General features: G+C 30.8%; 1 protein-coding gene across 1 annotated transcript in view; it reads left to right on the top strand.

The window, feature by feature from the left end:
• LOC145319928 (uncharacterized) overlaps positions 1 to 7,659 on the top strand; it is a 40,993-nt gene extending 33,334 nt beyond the window's left edge. Inside the window, exons 9-12 of the mRNA XM_080162333.1 lie at positions 2,744 to 2,865; positions 3,721 to 3,783; positions 4,178 to 4,294; positions 4,739 to 7,659. Of these exons, the coding sequence (XP_080018459.1) occupies positions 2,744 to 2,865; positions 3,721 to 3,783; positions 4,178 to 4,294; positions 4,739 to 4,772 (336 nt within the window). The 3' untranslated portion in view covers positions 4,773 to 7,659. The remainder of the gene's footprint in view (positions 1 to 2,743; positions 2,866 to 3,720; positions 3,784 to 4,177; positions 4,295 to 4,738) is intronic.
• The last annotated feature ends 10,036 nt before the right edge of the window (positions 7,660 to 17,695 follow it).

The following is a 17,695-nucleotide window of genomic DNA, read 5'->3' as shown; positions in this document are numbered from 1 at the left end:
AATTAAAGTTGAGTGTTCCCATTCATACATTCCCTAGAAACCTCTAGGGACGTAAACGCTTGTATCCTATAAACGTATTAAGAAGTTTAACAATAATTTTATAAAATTAATGTTTTATGGGTCATACATAAAATGGGGTTATAGATCATTTTTGATCTTGTTTCAATCATTGGGAATGCTTTAAAATGTATAAAGCTTGTTTTTCATCCATATTTTTTTTATAGATTATGTATATATTATATATATGACATTTTTTTCCCTAAGGTCTAAAACTAAAATATGACGTTTATATTTATCGGGCACAAAGAAAGAAAAAACTACCTCAATAAGCTGCATGTAGTTCATGCTTTTATTCAATGTTTTTAAACACTTATTTTTAAAGCTTGCCATTTTAACATTCATGGTCTGTCCGTATGTCTGTCATAGATAGCTGTAAATTATCCTATTTGTATTATCCTTTATGGAGATTTCTCAGAGATCTTTTATGAAAGCAAAAAATCCTGTAAATTCTGCTTTATTTGGTGTAAAATGTAGAGGTAGTTTTTAAAATCTATTTAAAGAAAATATGAAAACTTTTCCTTGAAATCATAAGCGTGTGGAAGTGGGGTTTGAAGGTACCGGGGTCAGCAACCCCCCCCCCCCCCCCAATGAAATTAATTGTGGAAAAACATGCCTTGCCCTTTTACACCCTCCCAAGAAATACAGCCACCCTCCCTCTGCCAATACTCTGTGCACGCCACTGCTTGAAATATATTAAAATGTACAATTTGTATTTTGCAATATAAATAAAACTAGCGGCTTCGCCCCTAGCCTCTAGGGGCTATGCCCCAAGAGGTTTGATCAAACCAATTTTTCGTAATTTAGATTTTAAAAAATAATTTGTTTTTGGGGGGTATTCTTAATTTTTTTTGGGGGTTGGGGGTGTCCCACCCCCCAAGAAAATAGTTATAAACCTTTCCGGGACCTATGAGAAGCTACCCTGTAAAGGAGAACCCGATCGGTTCAGCGGTTAGCGAGATCCTTCGCTACAAACAAACAGACAAACAGACAAACAGACACACAGACAAACAGAGAGACATCGTTCCACTTTGTATTATAGATTGCTTGCCATACTAATCTGAATTCCCTGCAATAACTATTTTTAGAATCTCTAAAGCGTAATTATGCAAGCAAAAAAATGGGATAAACAGATAAGTTAGTATATAATGGATGTAGAATATACAAATGTCATCAATTTAGGTTGCTATCATGGACATTTAGCATAAAAAAATACTATCCCTAACCTTTTTTTCGGTTTATTTCATAATAAAATAAGAAAGGGTTCACTATTATATAATTATCATATTTTTCTCTCAAAAACTAGTTTTATTTAGAAGTTAATTAAAATTTTTAATTTTAATACTTTTTCCAAAAAATAACATCTTGAATCCAATTCTAAAGCCTATTTACATCATTATTTGTCCGTGCAAAGTAACAAGATTATAAAAAAAAATTATTAGATTTAGAGAAAGTGCACTAAGATTGCCCAAAAAAGCGTATTTAGACAGATAATTTTAGGTTTAAATATAGTTTTGCTTTAGTCTAATATTAAACATTTTCATTGATGTAGACAAAATAAAAGAACTGGTTTCATTGCAGGCAGAGATCTCTAATGAATTTAAAAACACTAGAAAGCTTAAACACCCAATAAAACAAAGTTATTGTGCACAATTGAAACCAATATCGATAAAATATAGCCTACAACATCATTCTTATTATTTTTCTATTGTTTTTTTTAGTAATGCTTTTGAACTTCGCAAAGCATGTAATTGAAGTGAAAAAATGCAACAAATACTGATAAATAATTATTTTTAACGGCCAACACTTTTATATAAATATCTTTTTTTTCGATTTTAGAAAATAAAATATTTATATTTGATCTAAGTATAAATATATTTATTAAAGCATTATAAGTTCAAAAGTTTAGGCATTAAAAGTATTTATAATTGTAGAATTTACAGTCTGAGTACTCTCTATTCAAACAATTTTTTTTACACTTGCTTCTCTTTTCTTAATTTACAAAGTATGGATTTAAAAGTTGAATTTATGTGACTTTAATCGCATTTGAAATAATGTGTGTGAGTAAGAGCGTGTGTGTGTGTGTGTGTGTGTTTTTATCTACTTCTTAGAAGTCTATTTTAGTCTTATATTTAGATTACACATTTAAAATACAAGGCAGTACTTTTTAGAGAAAAATCGAAGTATAAAATTCAGTAAATTGATAACTAATAAGGCATACAAGGCCTAGCAATATTTACTAAGAAAAACTACTCTATAAAAAGGTTATTTATTTGTATATATTGTTGAATTTTAAAACTTATAAAACCTTATTGTTATATATGAGAAATCTAAAGAAAATGATTTAGTATTTTGTTACCTACAGAAATATTTTTTTTTATTATTTTTGCTCCTTATCCTTTTTTATTCTTTTTTGAATAGGTTCAATTTTTTAATAATCTTATTTAAAAACTTTGATTTAAAAGTGGAAGAAATTGATATTTTTAGGAATTCCAAACTCACATAGTGTACGGGTTCCTGGTGGGCGTACTGGGAATAAAGTCCTAATTATTTCATTACAGAAACCTTATATTATCTCATAAATAAGAGAAACAAATTAGTTTTTTGAAAATTGGGGGGGGGGGGGGGGAGAGGGGATAGAAAGTTATAACTTGGTTGAATTTGATAATGGTAATAATATTTTTAGGAATTCCAAACGCACATAGTGTACGGGTTCCTGGTGGGCGTACTGGTGGCCATGGCCAACACAAGCGTACAGGAACTCAATGAACTCGTCAGGAAGACATACAAAGCTGGAGATTACACTAGGCAAGTATATTATCACCAATAGGCGCTTTCTCGCATATTACCCTATTGAGCAGTGATTAGCAACTTTTCATTATCCTTATACTAAAGTAACAGGATGTTTGTGTGTCTGTCTGTGTGTTTGTTTGTACCGAAGGATCTCGCTAACCGCTGAACCGATCGGGTTCTCCTTAACAGGGTAGATTCTCATATGTCCCGGGAAGGTTTATAACTATTTTGGGGGAGGGTACCACCACCCTCCCTAGAGAAATTAAATATTTTTTAAATTTCTCAATTTTGGAAAGAGAGTTCAACGAAAAACAAACATCAAACGTAATTTTTTTTTACTTTTTCTTTTAAAATCTAAAATAAGAAATTGAATTATTAAATTCGACTCTCTCCTCCTCAAATGCCCCTAGAGGCCTCTAGGGGCGTAGCCGCTAGTTTTTAAATAAGGGAGTGGTATATTATATTGGTTACTAAGTAATCCAACAGAGAAAGGGCACCGCAGTTATAGGAACTGCAGGTCTAGAGCCCAAATCAGGGGTTAGGCATGGTCGAAAAACTCATCCTCCACTATTTTCGATGTATGAAAAAAATTCATTTTTAGAGACTTTTATTCGCCATAGAATTAGACAAAGCTTTTTATTAAAAACTTTTAACGTTGTCAAAAGTGTCGACTAAATTATAAGATGAACTTTAAACAACTTGATAATAATATGTTAGTCACAATTTGATATTAAAGGTCATTTAGTTGACTGAAACTATTGCAATTTCAATTCAGAAAAAAACAAAGATTTATTTAAAAAAGTACACAGCACATTTCGTCAAGTTTAGTGATGTTTAAATGATTTTAAGTAACAAACCCAAATTGTTCAGGATGGAGTTGGACCCCGCATTTCAATCATCTGGAATTGGAGACTCTGCGGATGGCAGTATCAGGTAAATTAAAGTAAAAGAATAGTGGTGGCACGAGCTATGTAACTCTAACCGCGGGATGGGGACCCTGTGCCGACTCTGAAATCTGTGAAGAAAATCTCTTCAAAAGAGATGGAGAAAACCCCCTTTTCTCCCATCTCTTTTTTTCTTCCCCCTTTCCCTTTTTCGGGAAAGAAAAATATGACGTCACTGGAATCGTGTTCCTCAAAAATTATACAAAATCGGGAAAGATTGGGTTGTGTCGAAAAAAAGGTTGTAGGATATATTTCTCTTTTCTGTATATGCTTAAATAAAGTCTTGTTCCTTTGAATTTTAAGTTAGTACAATTAAAATTAAAATCTTAATTTTGTTAATACAACTATTAAATATAATTCAGTTCTAAATTTAAAAATTTCAGGTATGAGAAGCTAACAGAAGAACGTATTGAATGGTTGTTAGATATGATGAGAGATATGGGAGCTTATATTGAGTCTAAAGACTTTGAAAGAAATCTACCAGTTACAAATTTTTCAAGGTAAATTTTTTTTTATATTTGTTTTGTAAACCAAGACCCTAGAGGCTAACGGCGCACTCACTACTTTAAAAATAACTTTTTAGAAATATTTGATAAGATATTTTATTTTGGGTTTCCAATTTGTGTTCGTTAGACTTAAGAACAGCATTTGATAGTATATGATTTTAATGTTTATCGTTGGCCAAATTATTCATAAAGAATTCGTGGATATTATGAAAGGGGTAATTTTGTTACTAATAAAGGTTGTAACAATGGTCCTTATTTATTGGGCAGTTCGTTATTAAAAAAGGAGGGGAGGGGATTAGATAATATGGATGGATAGGGGGTATCTTTATTTAGCCAGCTGGAAGTAATGTTTCTTCAAAGAAGACGAAAATCTGGTGCAATATCCATGTAATTATATATCGATTGTCATAACCCTTGTTGAAATCAAATTTTTTCCAGATACCACGAGCTATGGTCTATGCAAGACGAATGAACCCAAAAATAAAGTTGTGATAAAAATAGATAAAGATTTTTAACAAATTGTGAATTTGAACACAACAAAACAAACGGCTGAAACAACCAAAGCCTTTGAAGTGTGATTTTTAATCCTACAGTGATAAACCTTATTCTATAAAAATCTCAATCAATATTAGAAATATATTTTAACTCCAACTGGATTTGTCAACATTTGCTACAAAAATAAATGCGCGAAAGGAAAATAAAAATAAATCGTCCAAGGTTAACGATGTCATCATCTCTATTAATAATAAAAAAGTCATATTTAGTAAATGTTCATATATTGACAAATAAGTAAAATTCCATTTTTGTGTGTGTTCGTATTATCTTGTAGAATAGTAATACTTGATCCATTCATAATTAATGTGATATTATTTGATTTAATATTATTTAAAAAAAAAGACATTATACTACTATTAAATTCCTTTATACAAACTGTTTATTTGCTCAATTTAGTTGTATATATTGAATTATTAATTTATTATCATCAAAAAATAGGGTATATTCAATTTATTTTTATTATTCGAAATTAAGAAGGGGTGGGAACATATCAAATGTTCCCGTAATCAAGGAGTTCTAGTTTTGCTTACGAGATTATTTTTCATGCCCCCCTCAAAAACATTTTATTTTGATAAGTCAGCTTTTTCATTATGGAGGATTATTGTGTACATGGTGCCTAAATATACAACATCTAACTACCCCCCCCCCCAAAAAAAAAAAAAAAAACTAAGCCATCAAAGGCCCAACTTCACACCCAAGAATTAGAGAAAAGATTTATTCAAAATCCATTGTTCTATCTCTAAATCCCTGCAATTTGTGAAGCATGTTTATGCACACATGTTTAATAGGATCGGAATCCGATTGGTTTCAAAAATGATAAATCAGTCAATTCTACCAGGGATAAACGGATGAATATAGGTCCTAATTATTAGATTTATTTTAATAGAAAAGCGTAAGGGTTTACATGGATTTTAGTTTTATTCTAATGGTTAATATTATAGATAAAATAATTTTTAAGACAGACATTCCATCCGTTTGTTCCTGACCTACTCTCACTTGAAATTGACCTACGTTTCAGGGAGGGAGGGAGGGGACATTAAACTGTACATTACATTTGTACTCCAAGTTTTGTAACCAAGCTATTCTATTTGCTAGCTTAAAAGCTTTGGTTTCCAAACTTTTTAACCAATAATTTTTATCTACGGGAGGGTAATTTGTTCACCATCATTGGGGATAAGTATCAATTTATCGTCCATTGTATAATCCTTCAAGATCCCTGGATGCGCTTACAGATTTTCCTTTTAACTCTCCCCCCCTCCTGACTTTGCTGTGTACTTGTCAAATTTGACAGAAACTTCTTGTACATTTTCTGAATTTTTATTTCTTTATTCATTTTCTTATTCGCCCATGAATTAAGAAATACTTATTTACCGCATCGTATTATAAACAGCTTTTCGTGGATATTAAAATGAAAATTTAAATTTAAGATTGAAACCTGTTTTTATAAAACCCAAGTGGCTTAAGGTCCAGGCTAATAAAACTTTTATTAATTTTATGATTTTTAATTTGATGTTCTTGGAAATTTGTCTGTAATACTATACATGATTTTTTCAGTATGGCTAGGAACCGATTCTAATACTGCGGATATTTATCAGTTTCCAATCCAAACTGGAAACTTTTATCTGGACGATTTCTCTTGTTCTAAATTTGAGTAAGTATTATAAAAATACACCGTTTTTCAACAAAAAAGATTTTATCATCAATATTCAGAAGTATAATCAAAAATATATGGAAAAACAAAATGTTGCTACATCTTAATGTAAAGAGCACAAAATAAAAAAATGCATGCTGACCGATTTTCAGTCGCCTGCAGGTCAAAACACGACGAAATAATCTTAATTTTTTTTATTTTTTAAGAAATATTTGCCCAAATATGTATAAGAAGTTATTTTGAAATGCTAAGATTTAAAGCAAAATTTATTTAAAGATATTTTTAAATATATTGCTATTATGATATTTCAACATATCAATGTTTTATAATGTATGTACCATATTTTTTCTTTAATTTAATGCTCATTTTTAAAACTATCATTTTTTCATCATTTTTTGTCATATTCATCTGTTGTAATTATTATTTTCATTTTTTGATTGATTTAAATTTTGATAAAATTATATAAATGTTTTATTTGGATAATTTATAGTGATTTAAGATAAAAGAAATTAAAAATCTGTAGCTTAAAAAATAGTTTAATTTTTGACAAAGACATTTTTAGTAAAATAATTTACCTTATTAGGTAGGTAGATAATTTGTAAAAATAATCTAGCTACCTTTTTTGTACAGATTTTAGTTATCTTTTATTTTTGACTTTTTTTTATGTTTCTCTCTGTGAAGTTTTCTTCCAATGATGTCTCAAAATACTTCAGATAGAATGCCATTTTTATGAAAATGTGAAAAATACAAAAATAACCGTTTTTATATACGCTATATATATTATATATAATTATATATTTGTATGATATATGTGTAATACTTGATAATTGTGCATAATCTAACTCGGATCTTACTGTAGTGTGAACGTAGGAGAAAAGCTGTTTTTGGATAAAGTCCAATATACGAAGTATTCTCTTAAAATCCATTCATTATTAAGGTCGTGTTTTGGTGGTTTTAAGTATATCCAATGCAGCCAGCCCAGTTTGCCGTAAGCAGGCTTTCCAAAGTTATCAAAATGAGGTTTTATTTGGGATATCCTTCGTATATGCGACTTAGTCCGCTATTTTTTTTACCAATCACATTATAATTGTATTTAACAATCAACTCTTTTGATGTATTTATATCTCAGAATAATAAAGCATGAAAGACTTTATTTACTTTAATTTAATGTTGTTTTTCTTCAGAAAATGTGATACTCTTGACAGGGCTCGGTAGCCGCGCGTCAGCCGCCTGTAAGCCTCAGGGAAATCAACTTTTTCCAATTTTAAAAATCAGCTGGAAATTCAAACCAGATCCAAAAATGACAGTTTTACTGTAAAATTTTGAATTGCATGATCTATATTATTTTTATTTCAGATAGAAGGCTTATTGTTTTATCCTTTTATAAAATCAACAGGATGTTCGTGTGTGTGTTTGTAGCGAAAGATCTCGCTAACTGCTGAACCTATATAATTCTCCTTTACATTTTGGTTTCTCATAGGTTCAGGGAAGGTTTCAAATTAGTTTGAAGGATGGTACCATAACCCTCTCTAGAGAAATCAACCCTAGAAAAATCCCCCCCCCCCTCTTAATTTTTTTTTTTTTTTTAAATTGGGGAAGTTTCGGTGGTTAACGATTGATATGAGTGAAAACACCAATACATCTTTTTCCAGTATGGCTTCTAAACCAATTAATATCTGCTGGATTGAAACGGGTTTTTAGAAATACTGAAAAATCATGTCAATAATACGATGCGATAAAAAACTATGTATTCCTAAAATAAAGAGGTTTAGCGATTTAAAAAAAAATATAGAACATTAGGTATTTAAATATATATTTAATATATTTAGGTAATATACTTATATTATATTATTTAAGTTTAAGGCAAAGTTATATTTATGTTTATATAAATATTTATATCAGTTTCAAGTCTAAATGCTATTTGATAAAAATTGATTATGAATGACCCATTTGGGAGAGGTTTATCTTTTTATCTATCAATGTTTTTAATGGTAATCATATCAAATTAATATATGTTCATGTATAGGATTGTACAGGGAGTAAGGGAGGGGACAATGGGCAATTAATTTAATTTAAGACGGTTCGCTGAAAAGCAATGAAAACCAGATTTATCAAGAAAATTTTACCAAAATTGTAAAGGGATCATGTTAACCTAATTTAGAACAAAATTAAAAAAAACATTTACTTGAAAATTAAATTATCAACACATCACAATGTAGTAAACATTCTGTAATTATTCACTAGAAAAATCTTGTTTAGAACTACCTCAACCCTTCTCATATATTTATAACTGACCCCTAATTCAAGCGGTTCTTAGATTATTTAATACATAAATATCACAGTAGAGTTTCTATACATGAAAAGACATTTTCTTGGAAAAAAAATATTTGTTAAAACCAGCCATTAATAACAAATTTTTCTGTCTGCATATTCAAAACTAGCTCAGCTAGTTAGCGGGGCATTGATGCGCAAGTACCCAAAGTCAGTCAGAATCTGCTGTATTCGTGCACATTCCCTTTAAGCCAGTACCCAAAGTCTGAGACTCCTAAAAATTGAATATTCGATCCGTTGTCCCCTCCCTTACTCCCTGAGGATTGTAGATCTTTAATTCAAAATAGAATAATGTCTGTACGTCTGTCTGAATCTCAAGATCTCGGTAACCGCTCTCTATTTTTTCCTTTTCTTTTGAAAGTAATATAAAAATGGGGGTCGAGTTAAATCCCCCACACCACCTCAAGTTCCCTTAGATGCCGCTAGGGGCGTAGCCGCTAGTTAAGTGTAATTACTATTTGTATTTATATTGAATTAGAAATGATAAGAGTGTAAATGACAGATGGACCCACAGTAATGGATATATTAATACTTGGATGTTGCACTAGCTTTTCATGTACTCTGATAAAGTGATGCTAGCATCTGGCTAAAATAACTCTAAACCCTTTACCCTATCCCATCTCCTCATACTGGATGAATGAACTGGCCAACAAATGAGGTCTTTATTAGCAAGCTAAATTGACGCTAAATTTACCCCAGTCAATATATCCATGTATATTTTATATCCACTTAACCTTTACTTTTCATCTAATTAGGGTTTCTTCTAATTAACTACTTTCAAGTTGGTCTATTTGGGACGCCTTTTTCCAATAAAACAAAATCAAATCAGAATGATTGTTGTGTCTATAGATCCTATTAATTTCCTCTGGAATAAAACCAGTTCTTAGCCACACCCAAAAATGCATTCATAATAGTCTCTGTTTTGTTGGCCCTAGGCTCAAGTCACGCAGGGCCAATAAAACAGTAATAAATCGTAAAATATTTTTCTTTCTGCTGAGAATTAACTATCAATAATATGCTATTATATCAAACGATGGTCCCAATTATTGGCGATTTTGGGACAGAACAATATTACTGTAATTTTCATTATTTATTTGATAGATACTGTATTTACACTTATCATACTGTGTTGTCAATGAAACAAGGTTAATCAGATCACAAGATGATGATTTTACCATAAGTGTGCTTTAGGGGTTGAAGGTATACAGTCAAAATAATGTGTTCCCATTTAAATTCTTAAAGATAAGTATTCTTTTTGGAAATAAACTATGTTGCAAATATAACTTTGTCAAATCTTTTAAAAGCTTGATGTTATAAAAAACATTATTCTAGTCAACCCCAAAATTATAAAGCAATAAGGTTTTTTTGTCCAATAGCTAAAACATGCTTAAATTCTGATGTACGAATGGTTTGTACTTTTCAGGAAAGCTTTAACAATGTCGTTGAGTGGTTTAAGTTAATTTTCTGACCCGCCCCCTGTCCTTTTTTAGAGGCTGGAGGTGAATAACTAGTGTAGCTTAAAGCAGGGACGTCCAAGTGGGGGGGAGGGGGGTAAAGGGGTGATTACCCCCCAAATTTTTTTATTTTTAATTCTTCCAAACCCCCCAAAATAAAATAAAAACTTGGACGTTCTTGCCTATATGATATAAAGATTTCCCACCCCCACACCCAAATTTTTCAATTTCAATTTTTAAACTCCCCCCCCCCCCACCGAAAAAAAAGTCTTTGACGTCCTTGGCTTAAAAGCACTGAATATTTATCTAATCTAAATAAGACTTTTAAAATCAAAATCATTTTTATCGTGGATGAATAAAAATCCACTAAAATTTTATAAATTTTGCTAAAATTACACAACACATATACAGTGTGTTTTTTTTATGAGAACTTTTTTGAAAGCAATTTTACCCCACTTATAGTTATCAGAATTTAATGATTAATGGCTTATTTTCTTCGTTTTTTAAGGCAATTAATAGAACAACAAAAAAATATTTCAGTTTTCATTTAAAAAGTACAGTAAAATCTAAAATTCAAAACTTAGGTGTCAACATCTAAAAATGGTTTCAGCGCTTTTTTCTTATGCTCAAATATTCAACCTTTTGCATAGAGCTAAAAATGTTTACAGATACTATTAGGGACATGTACTAGAACATATCAAAGTTTAAAGGTCATATCTCAACCAGGGAGGGAGTACTGTCCCCCCAAAGTCGACTACAGAAAATCTAATTTTTTTCTTAGAAGATTTAGGCATAAGAAAATGCGCTAAAACCATTTTTAGATGTTGACATCTAAGTTTTGAATTTTAGATTTTACTGTACTTTTTAAATGAAAACTGAAATATTTTTTTGGTGTTCTATTAATTGCCTTAAAAAACGAAGAAAATAAGCCATTAATCATTAAATTCTGATAACTATAAGTGGGGCAAAATTGCTTCCAAAAAAGTTCTCATAAAAAAACACACTGTATATATTGTGCAGTGCAAACAAGAATTTAAACCCACCTGTGTGCAAAAAATAAAATTCTAAAAAGATTAGGAAAAAGTTATGATATGACGATTTTACTGAGGCTTACACGAGGCTGACGCGCGGCTGCAGAGCCCTGTAATTTACACAGGAATTCAAACTCATAATTTACTATAGCCTCACATTAATAGCCGAATTATCACGGATAAGCGAAAGTGTCAAAACAATTCCTTCCACATTATTATAATGCACAATAAGGCTCCACATCTCTGTATACAATATTTACCCAGGACTCATAACAAGGATGAAACTCTATAATTGTATTCAACACGTATAGCCTTCTCTCTCAGTACTTGGATACTAGCTGTGCCTGTCTGCCCATACTCACACATATATAATAGTCGATATAGTATTACTTGGATGTTGCAACAGATTTTCATGAACTCTGATAAAGTGGCTAAAATAATAATACAGGCCATCCATCCACTTCAACCCATACCCTCCCTTCCTACTGGATGAGCGAATTGACCAATAGATGAGGTCTATATTACCAAGCTAAAAAGACCACAGTTTTTGCCCTGTGATAATATCCACGTATATTGTATAACCATTTATACAATATAATATATCCAGACAAATAAATACAATACTGGGTGATAACCATTCTTTCCAGTATTGTCTTGAAACAGATTAATATCCGCTGAATTAAAACCTGTTCTCAACCGTACTGAAAAATCATGTATAGCATCGTATTACGTACAATTTTCCACGAATATAAAAATCAAAATCATAAATCTGCGATAATACGATGCGATTAAAAACTATTCTCAATTTACAAATGTTTGCTTTTGAATAACGAAGCTACTCTATAGATCACCTATTTTTGTCTGTCCATCTGCTAGAGTATTTGAGGATAAAATTGTATAACTTTTAACATTTATAAATCTATCTCAACAATAACATTTAAATTAGTAACTACTGCTGCTTCATATATAACTATAATTCCAGTTATTTTTGAATCTTTAGTAATATTTTGAACCTTGACGTTAAAGGTTTACAGCCATACAAAATGTAAGGTGTCTTTAAAAATCTACAATACATACAATATGCAGTGTTTTTTGTCATCTTTATTTTTAATTTTCCTTCTCTTATTAATTTAAATCCCCTTAAAAATCTTTGCTTCTATAAGACAAAAAATCTTTTAAATCGGGGCTCGGCAGCCGCATGTAAGCATTTGTGAAATCGTCATTTTATAATTTTAAAATTCAGATGTATGTCTAAACCTGATCCTTAACAAACAATTTATCTTTTCTGAAGAAAAAAAAACACAAATACCCTGTATATAGACATATATTTCTGATGTTGCTTCAGAAGACCTAAACTCTTAAGATATAATGTGACATAAGACCTACACTCATAAAATCTAATATGACATAAGACCTACACCCATAAGACCTAAAGACATAGTACTGATACTTTATTATGAAAATAATTAAACAATTTCAATTCTATACTTTATCTTCTTTAATTGTTGATTATAAGACAGCCATGAGCATCTTTAACTACTGCAAATAGTCGACATATCTATTTTGATTTGACGAAAAAAATAATACGAGTTTTTACAGCCTAAGATTTTAGCTTGTAAAGGAGAAAATATTTAGTCTGCCGTAAAATAAGAGTTTTATAGTTTTTTCACTAATAATACTGAAAAAAAGTTTAGTAATTCTGTACGATCACGAATCACATTAGGTCTTATGTCACATTAGGTTTTATGTCATATTAGGTCTTATGAGTGTAGGTCTTATGAGTGTAGGCTTTATGAGAGTAGGCCTTATGAGTGTAGGCCTTATGAAGCAACACCATATTTCTTACATTTATTACAATAAGTAAAAATATACAGGGTATAATATATGAGGAGCAAAAACTAACAAAGAAAATGTAGGATTTTACAATCTTTTAATTAGGGGGTTGTGGGGTTGGAATTGTATGAAGCACTTCACCCTTTGCCCGTTAAATAGCCCAAAACATGCCCTGCATCGTTGCTAAACTCATTCGTTCCACCATTTAACACAATTAATACCTATCTTACAAAAATTACATGTAAATTCTAACTGTCATGATATTGTTAAACGAAGACTAAAGAGCAAAAATGATACACTACCTTAAACAATTTTTTATCTGTTTCTTCATATTTCTTTTTAAATTTCTTTTTAATTCAATCATATTTGGCTTTTCGTTTTTAATATATATTTCTCGCATCGTATTATAAACAGCTTTCCGCGTATATAGAATGTACTATTATAAGATTAAAGCCAGCTTTTTTTTAGCCCCGAGGTGCCGAAGGCACGGGCTAAAAAGACTGGTTCTAATCTTATGATTGTACATTTTTATATTCGTAGAAAGCTGGATATAATACGATGCCAGACATAGTTTTTTCGTATAGATGAGAACCGGTTCTTATCCACCGGATTCGAATGAATACGAGATAATTGTTTAAAAGATGTTAAACAACACAAATAAATATTTTAGTATTGTTCCCATAATTTGATATTCTGTTTGGACAATTCAAGAAAAAAGCAGACAGAGATTTTATATTTAGAAATTAATTCATTAAAAAATGTTTTGGCATAATTCAAGATGCAAAAAAGCAATACATTTTTTTAAATATATGTATAATAATTTTTTATGTTACTCTGTTCGATTTTATATCCTTGTCTTGCGGTTTCCCTCAAAGTCCTTTGCGAGCACAGAACCCTCCCCCTTATTTTGAAAATAAATTGGGGTAATGTTTACCTTAGAATAATCAAGGTTAGGTTATAATTGATAGGGGCAACCAGGGTTAGGGTCTCCCCATGTACTAGAAATAAAGATATGAATACCTGCCCCCTTATTTTCAATCCAATAAAAAGATTGGTGGGAGGGGGGGGGGGGTGTTCTATGCTCGCTAACCACTTGAGGTAAAACATTTCTTGTTCTTTATATAATGTATGTTTGCTATGATGTATAATGAATTTATTATCATCTGTAAGATATGAGGGGAGAAAGAAAAGAAAAGCATAACATAATAATGAACTATTTGTTCCCAAACAATACCTTAATAAAATAGAGATAATCTAGAGATACACTCTCTAAATTAGCCAATAGAAGAACAGTAGAGGTACAGTACAGACATGTCACTGGTTCAAATTGTGTACAGATTTTGAGTCAGATATAAATACATTTTCTAAGATACAGCTTTTGTCGGGTAAATTATATCGTTTTTAAAGTTATTTCTTAAAACATGTAATAAGTTAGCTTAGTTAGTTAAATTTCTTGAGTTTAAGTTAGCTGTCTAGAAATTATATCCTTAAAAAATTTCGTCGCTGGTTTTAATAGAATAAATCGTGTATAGCTTACATGATTAAAGGTGTTTGTATGCTAGAATTTCCTTTTTAAGATTGACGAATTTTGGGGTTATATGGACCATCTAGATATAATATGTCTAGTATTTTTTCCTAAACAATACCTTTATAAATATGAAGATGTCTTGTCTATACAACATTAGCAGGGATGGAGGGGATATTTTGCTGTTTATTACACTAGTTCCTCATGGGCAAACATAATTGGTTTTAATCTTTTCATTTTTAGATCCTCAGAAAGCTGTCTATATTACGATGCGATAAAATGAGGGAAATCAAGGAAGGTAAATAAGAAACATAAAAAGAGTATTATATAAAAATTATAATAAAAAATAGTTAAAGATGGAAAGTTATGTTCATGAATTCTATCTATTATTAAAAAATACAACTTTCAGAAATATATACTTAGTGGAATATAGATGTAATATCAAAAACATGAATTTATCTATTTATCATACAAGTCTAATTTTTAAACCTTAATTGTTTTTATAAGTAATCAAAATTATAAAATGTTTATAAATTATAGATAATTTCTTCCAAACTATTGGTCCTTGAAAATTTAAAATGTAGGGAACAATATTATTATAAGCCCACCAATATTTTCTTTGTGTTAAAAAGGTTGAAATATGTGTTTCCATCTAGGACTGGGATGCATCCGTAAAGATGGGTAACCTTCAATTCCGCTTAAGTCCTGCTTTTACACACTGTCGAAGACCATAATCTCCGCAAATTATTCCTACAGCACAAGTTGTTGCTTAAATTGAAGTAACACCCATGCAATTTTATACTTCATATCTTCACATCTTGAAAGTTAAAAAATTAGGAGGAACCTATTACACATAGTAAAAAATGCAATTTTCTTGAGTAAAATATTGGTTCTGTTAGCCTTCAGGAATAATAGAATACAAAAATAACCACTAATGTAATAGAATTTTAATTTATTTTCAGTTATCATTAATGAAAATTAAAATTGGGACATATTTGTCCATAAACTTAAAATTCAATAACTCTTTTTTAAATCTTCTTTTTGTTTATATTGAATATAATGTGAATAATAGGAAGTTTTCAAACAAGAAGATTTTCAGTTGTCATTAAAAACAAAAGAAAGATAGAGAATATGCAAAAAAATATCTTGAAACCTTAAAAAGATAAGTGTTATTGACTGACATACAGAATGTAAAATTGTGTAGTCTAAACGTGCGTTATTCACAGGAATCATCACTGAAAATTCCAGCTAACTAACTTCATTAGCAGCCGAGAAAATCACATTTCCTTCATAGAGTTACGGACTGAATGACGGACATACAGGTAAATTGAATAATAGAGTATATTCGCTACTAAAAATAAAGGATCTACTGCAGTTCACGGTAAAATATTGCTGGTAACGAATATTGCCAAAAATCTATGAATTTTAAAGGCTGCTAGCTGCCAAACGGCTGAACGTACAAATCATGCCCGCACACTGTTTTAAGCGGCATAAGAAGGCCTACAAATAATCTGGAATAGCCATAAATCAATAAGGCATAATTATCTCGCAGTGCAGAGAAATGCGCGAAAAAGGCCTATTTTACGCGTTTTTTCTTCAGTGAAGCTTTCCCTGTGCATCATTGGATTTTGGCTATTCCAGATTATTTGTAGGCCTTCTTATACCACTTAAAATGGTGTGCGGGTATGATCTGTACGTTCAGCCGTTTGGCAGCTAGCAGCCTTTAAAATTCCTAGATTTTTGGCAATATTCGTTACCAGCAATATTTTACCGTGAACTGCAGTAGATCCAAAATAAATTTTAAGATGACTCAAAATAAAACTTCAGTAACAAATTCTTTTTTAGCTTACTTACCTTCCCGTTCAGTCTTGTTAGGCTTTCAGTTTGGATCAGATGCAAAACAAGTTTTCTATGGGATAAAGACGAGATTAAGCATCTGCATGAACATCAGCTTTTACCATTTTCAGCACTCTCATTAAATTGTAATTTTGGTATAAAAATCATTTGAAACTAAATTATTTTGAAATTTTTTAGATTAGTCTAATACACATTGAAATTATTATACCCTAATATCCTCTCCCTCCCTGCATATCTCCTCCCCTCACATCTAATATTTATTATAAATACAAGTAGAAAATATTATACCCTAATATCCTCTCCCTCCCTCCCTGCATATCTCCACCCCTCACATCTGATATTTATTATAAATACAAGTAGAAAATATTATACCCTAATATCCTCTCCCTCCCTGCATATCTCCACCCCTCACATCTGATATTTATTATAAATACAAGTAGAAATTATTATACCTTAATGTCCTCTCCCTCCCTGCATATCTCCACCCCTCACATCTGATATTTATTATAAATACAAGTAGAAATTATTATACCCTAATATCCTCTCCCTCCCTCCCTGCATATCTCCTCCCCTCACATCTGATATTTATTATAAATACAAGTAGAAATTATTATACCCTAATATCCTCTCCCTCCCTGCATATCTCCACCCCTCACATCTGATATTTATTATAAATACAAGTAGAAATTATTATACCCTAATATCCTCTCCCTCCCTGCATATCTCCTCCCCTCGCATCTGATATTTATTATAAATACAAGTAGAAATAATTATATCCTAATATCCTCTCCCTCCCTGTATATCTCCACCCCTCACATCTGATATTTATTATAAATACAAGTAGAAATTATTATACCCTAATATCCTCTCCCTCCCTGCATATCTCCACCCCTCGCATCTGATATTTATTATAAATACAAGTAGAAATTATTATACCTTAATGAAATTCCTGTAATAAATATGAAGAGATATTACATACCTATTCCAATCGGGAAGGGACGGGACATTGGGATGTTTATTACACTAGTCCCCAAAGTTTTAAAATAAAAATGTTCTTATTTGTTGGCTTAATAATTTTGGGGATTTTTATTGAACTTTGATTTTTTGGTTCATTACGTTGAGTGTCTAAACGTTTCAACCACTAACTGTAATGTACAT

The sequence above is a fragment of the Acartia tonsa genome, chromosome 1, assembly GCF_053477335.1.
Source record: "Acartia tonsa isolate MP-2025a chromosome 1, ASM5347733v1, whole genome shotgun sequence".
NCBI lineage: Eukaryota > Metazoa > Arthropoda > Copepoda > Calanoida > Acartiidae > Acartia > Acartia tonsa.
Note: the sequence above shows the minus strand (reverse complement) of the source record. Positions and strands in the feature narration are given on the sequence as shown.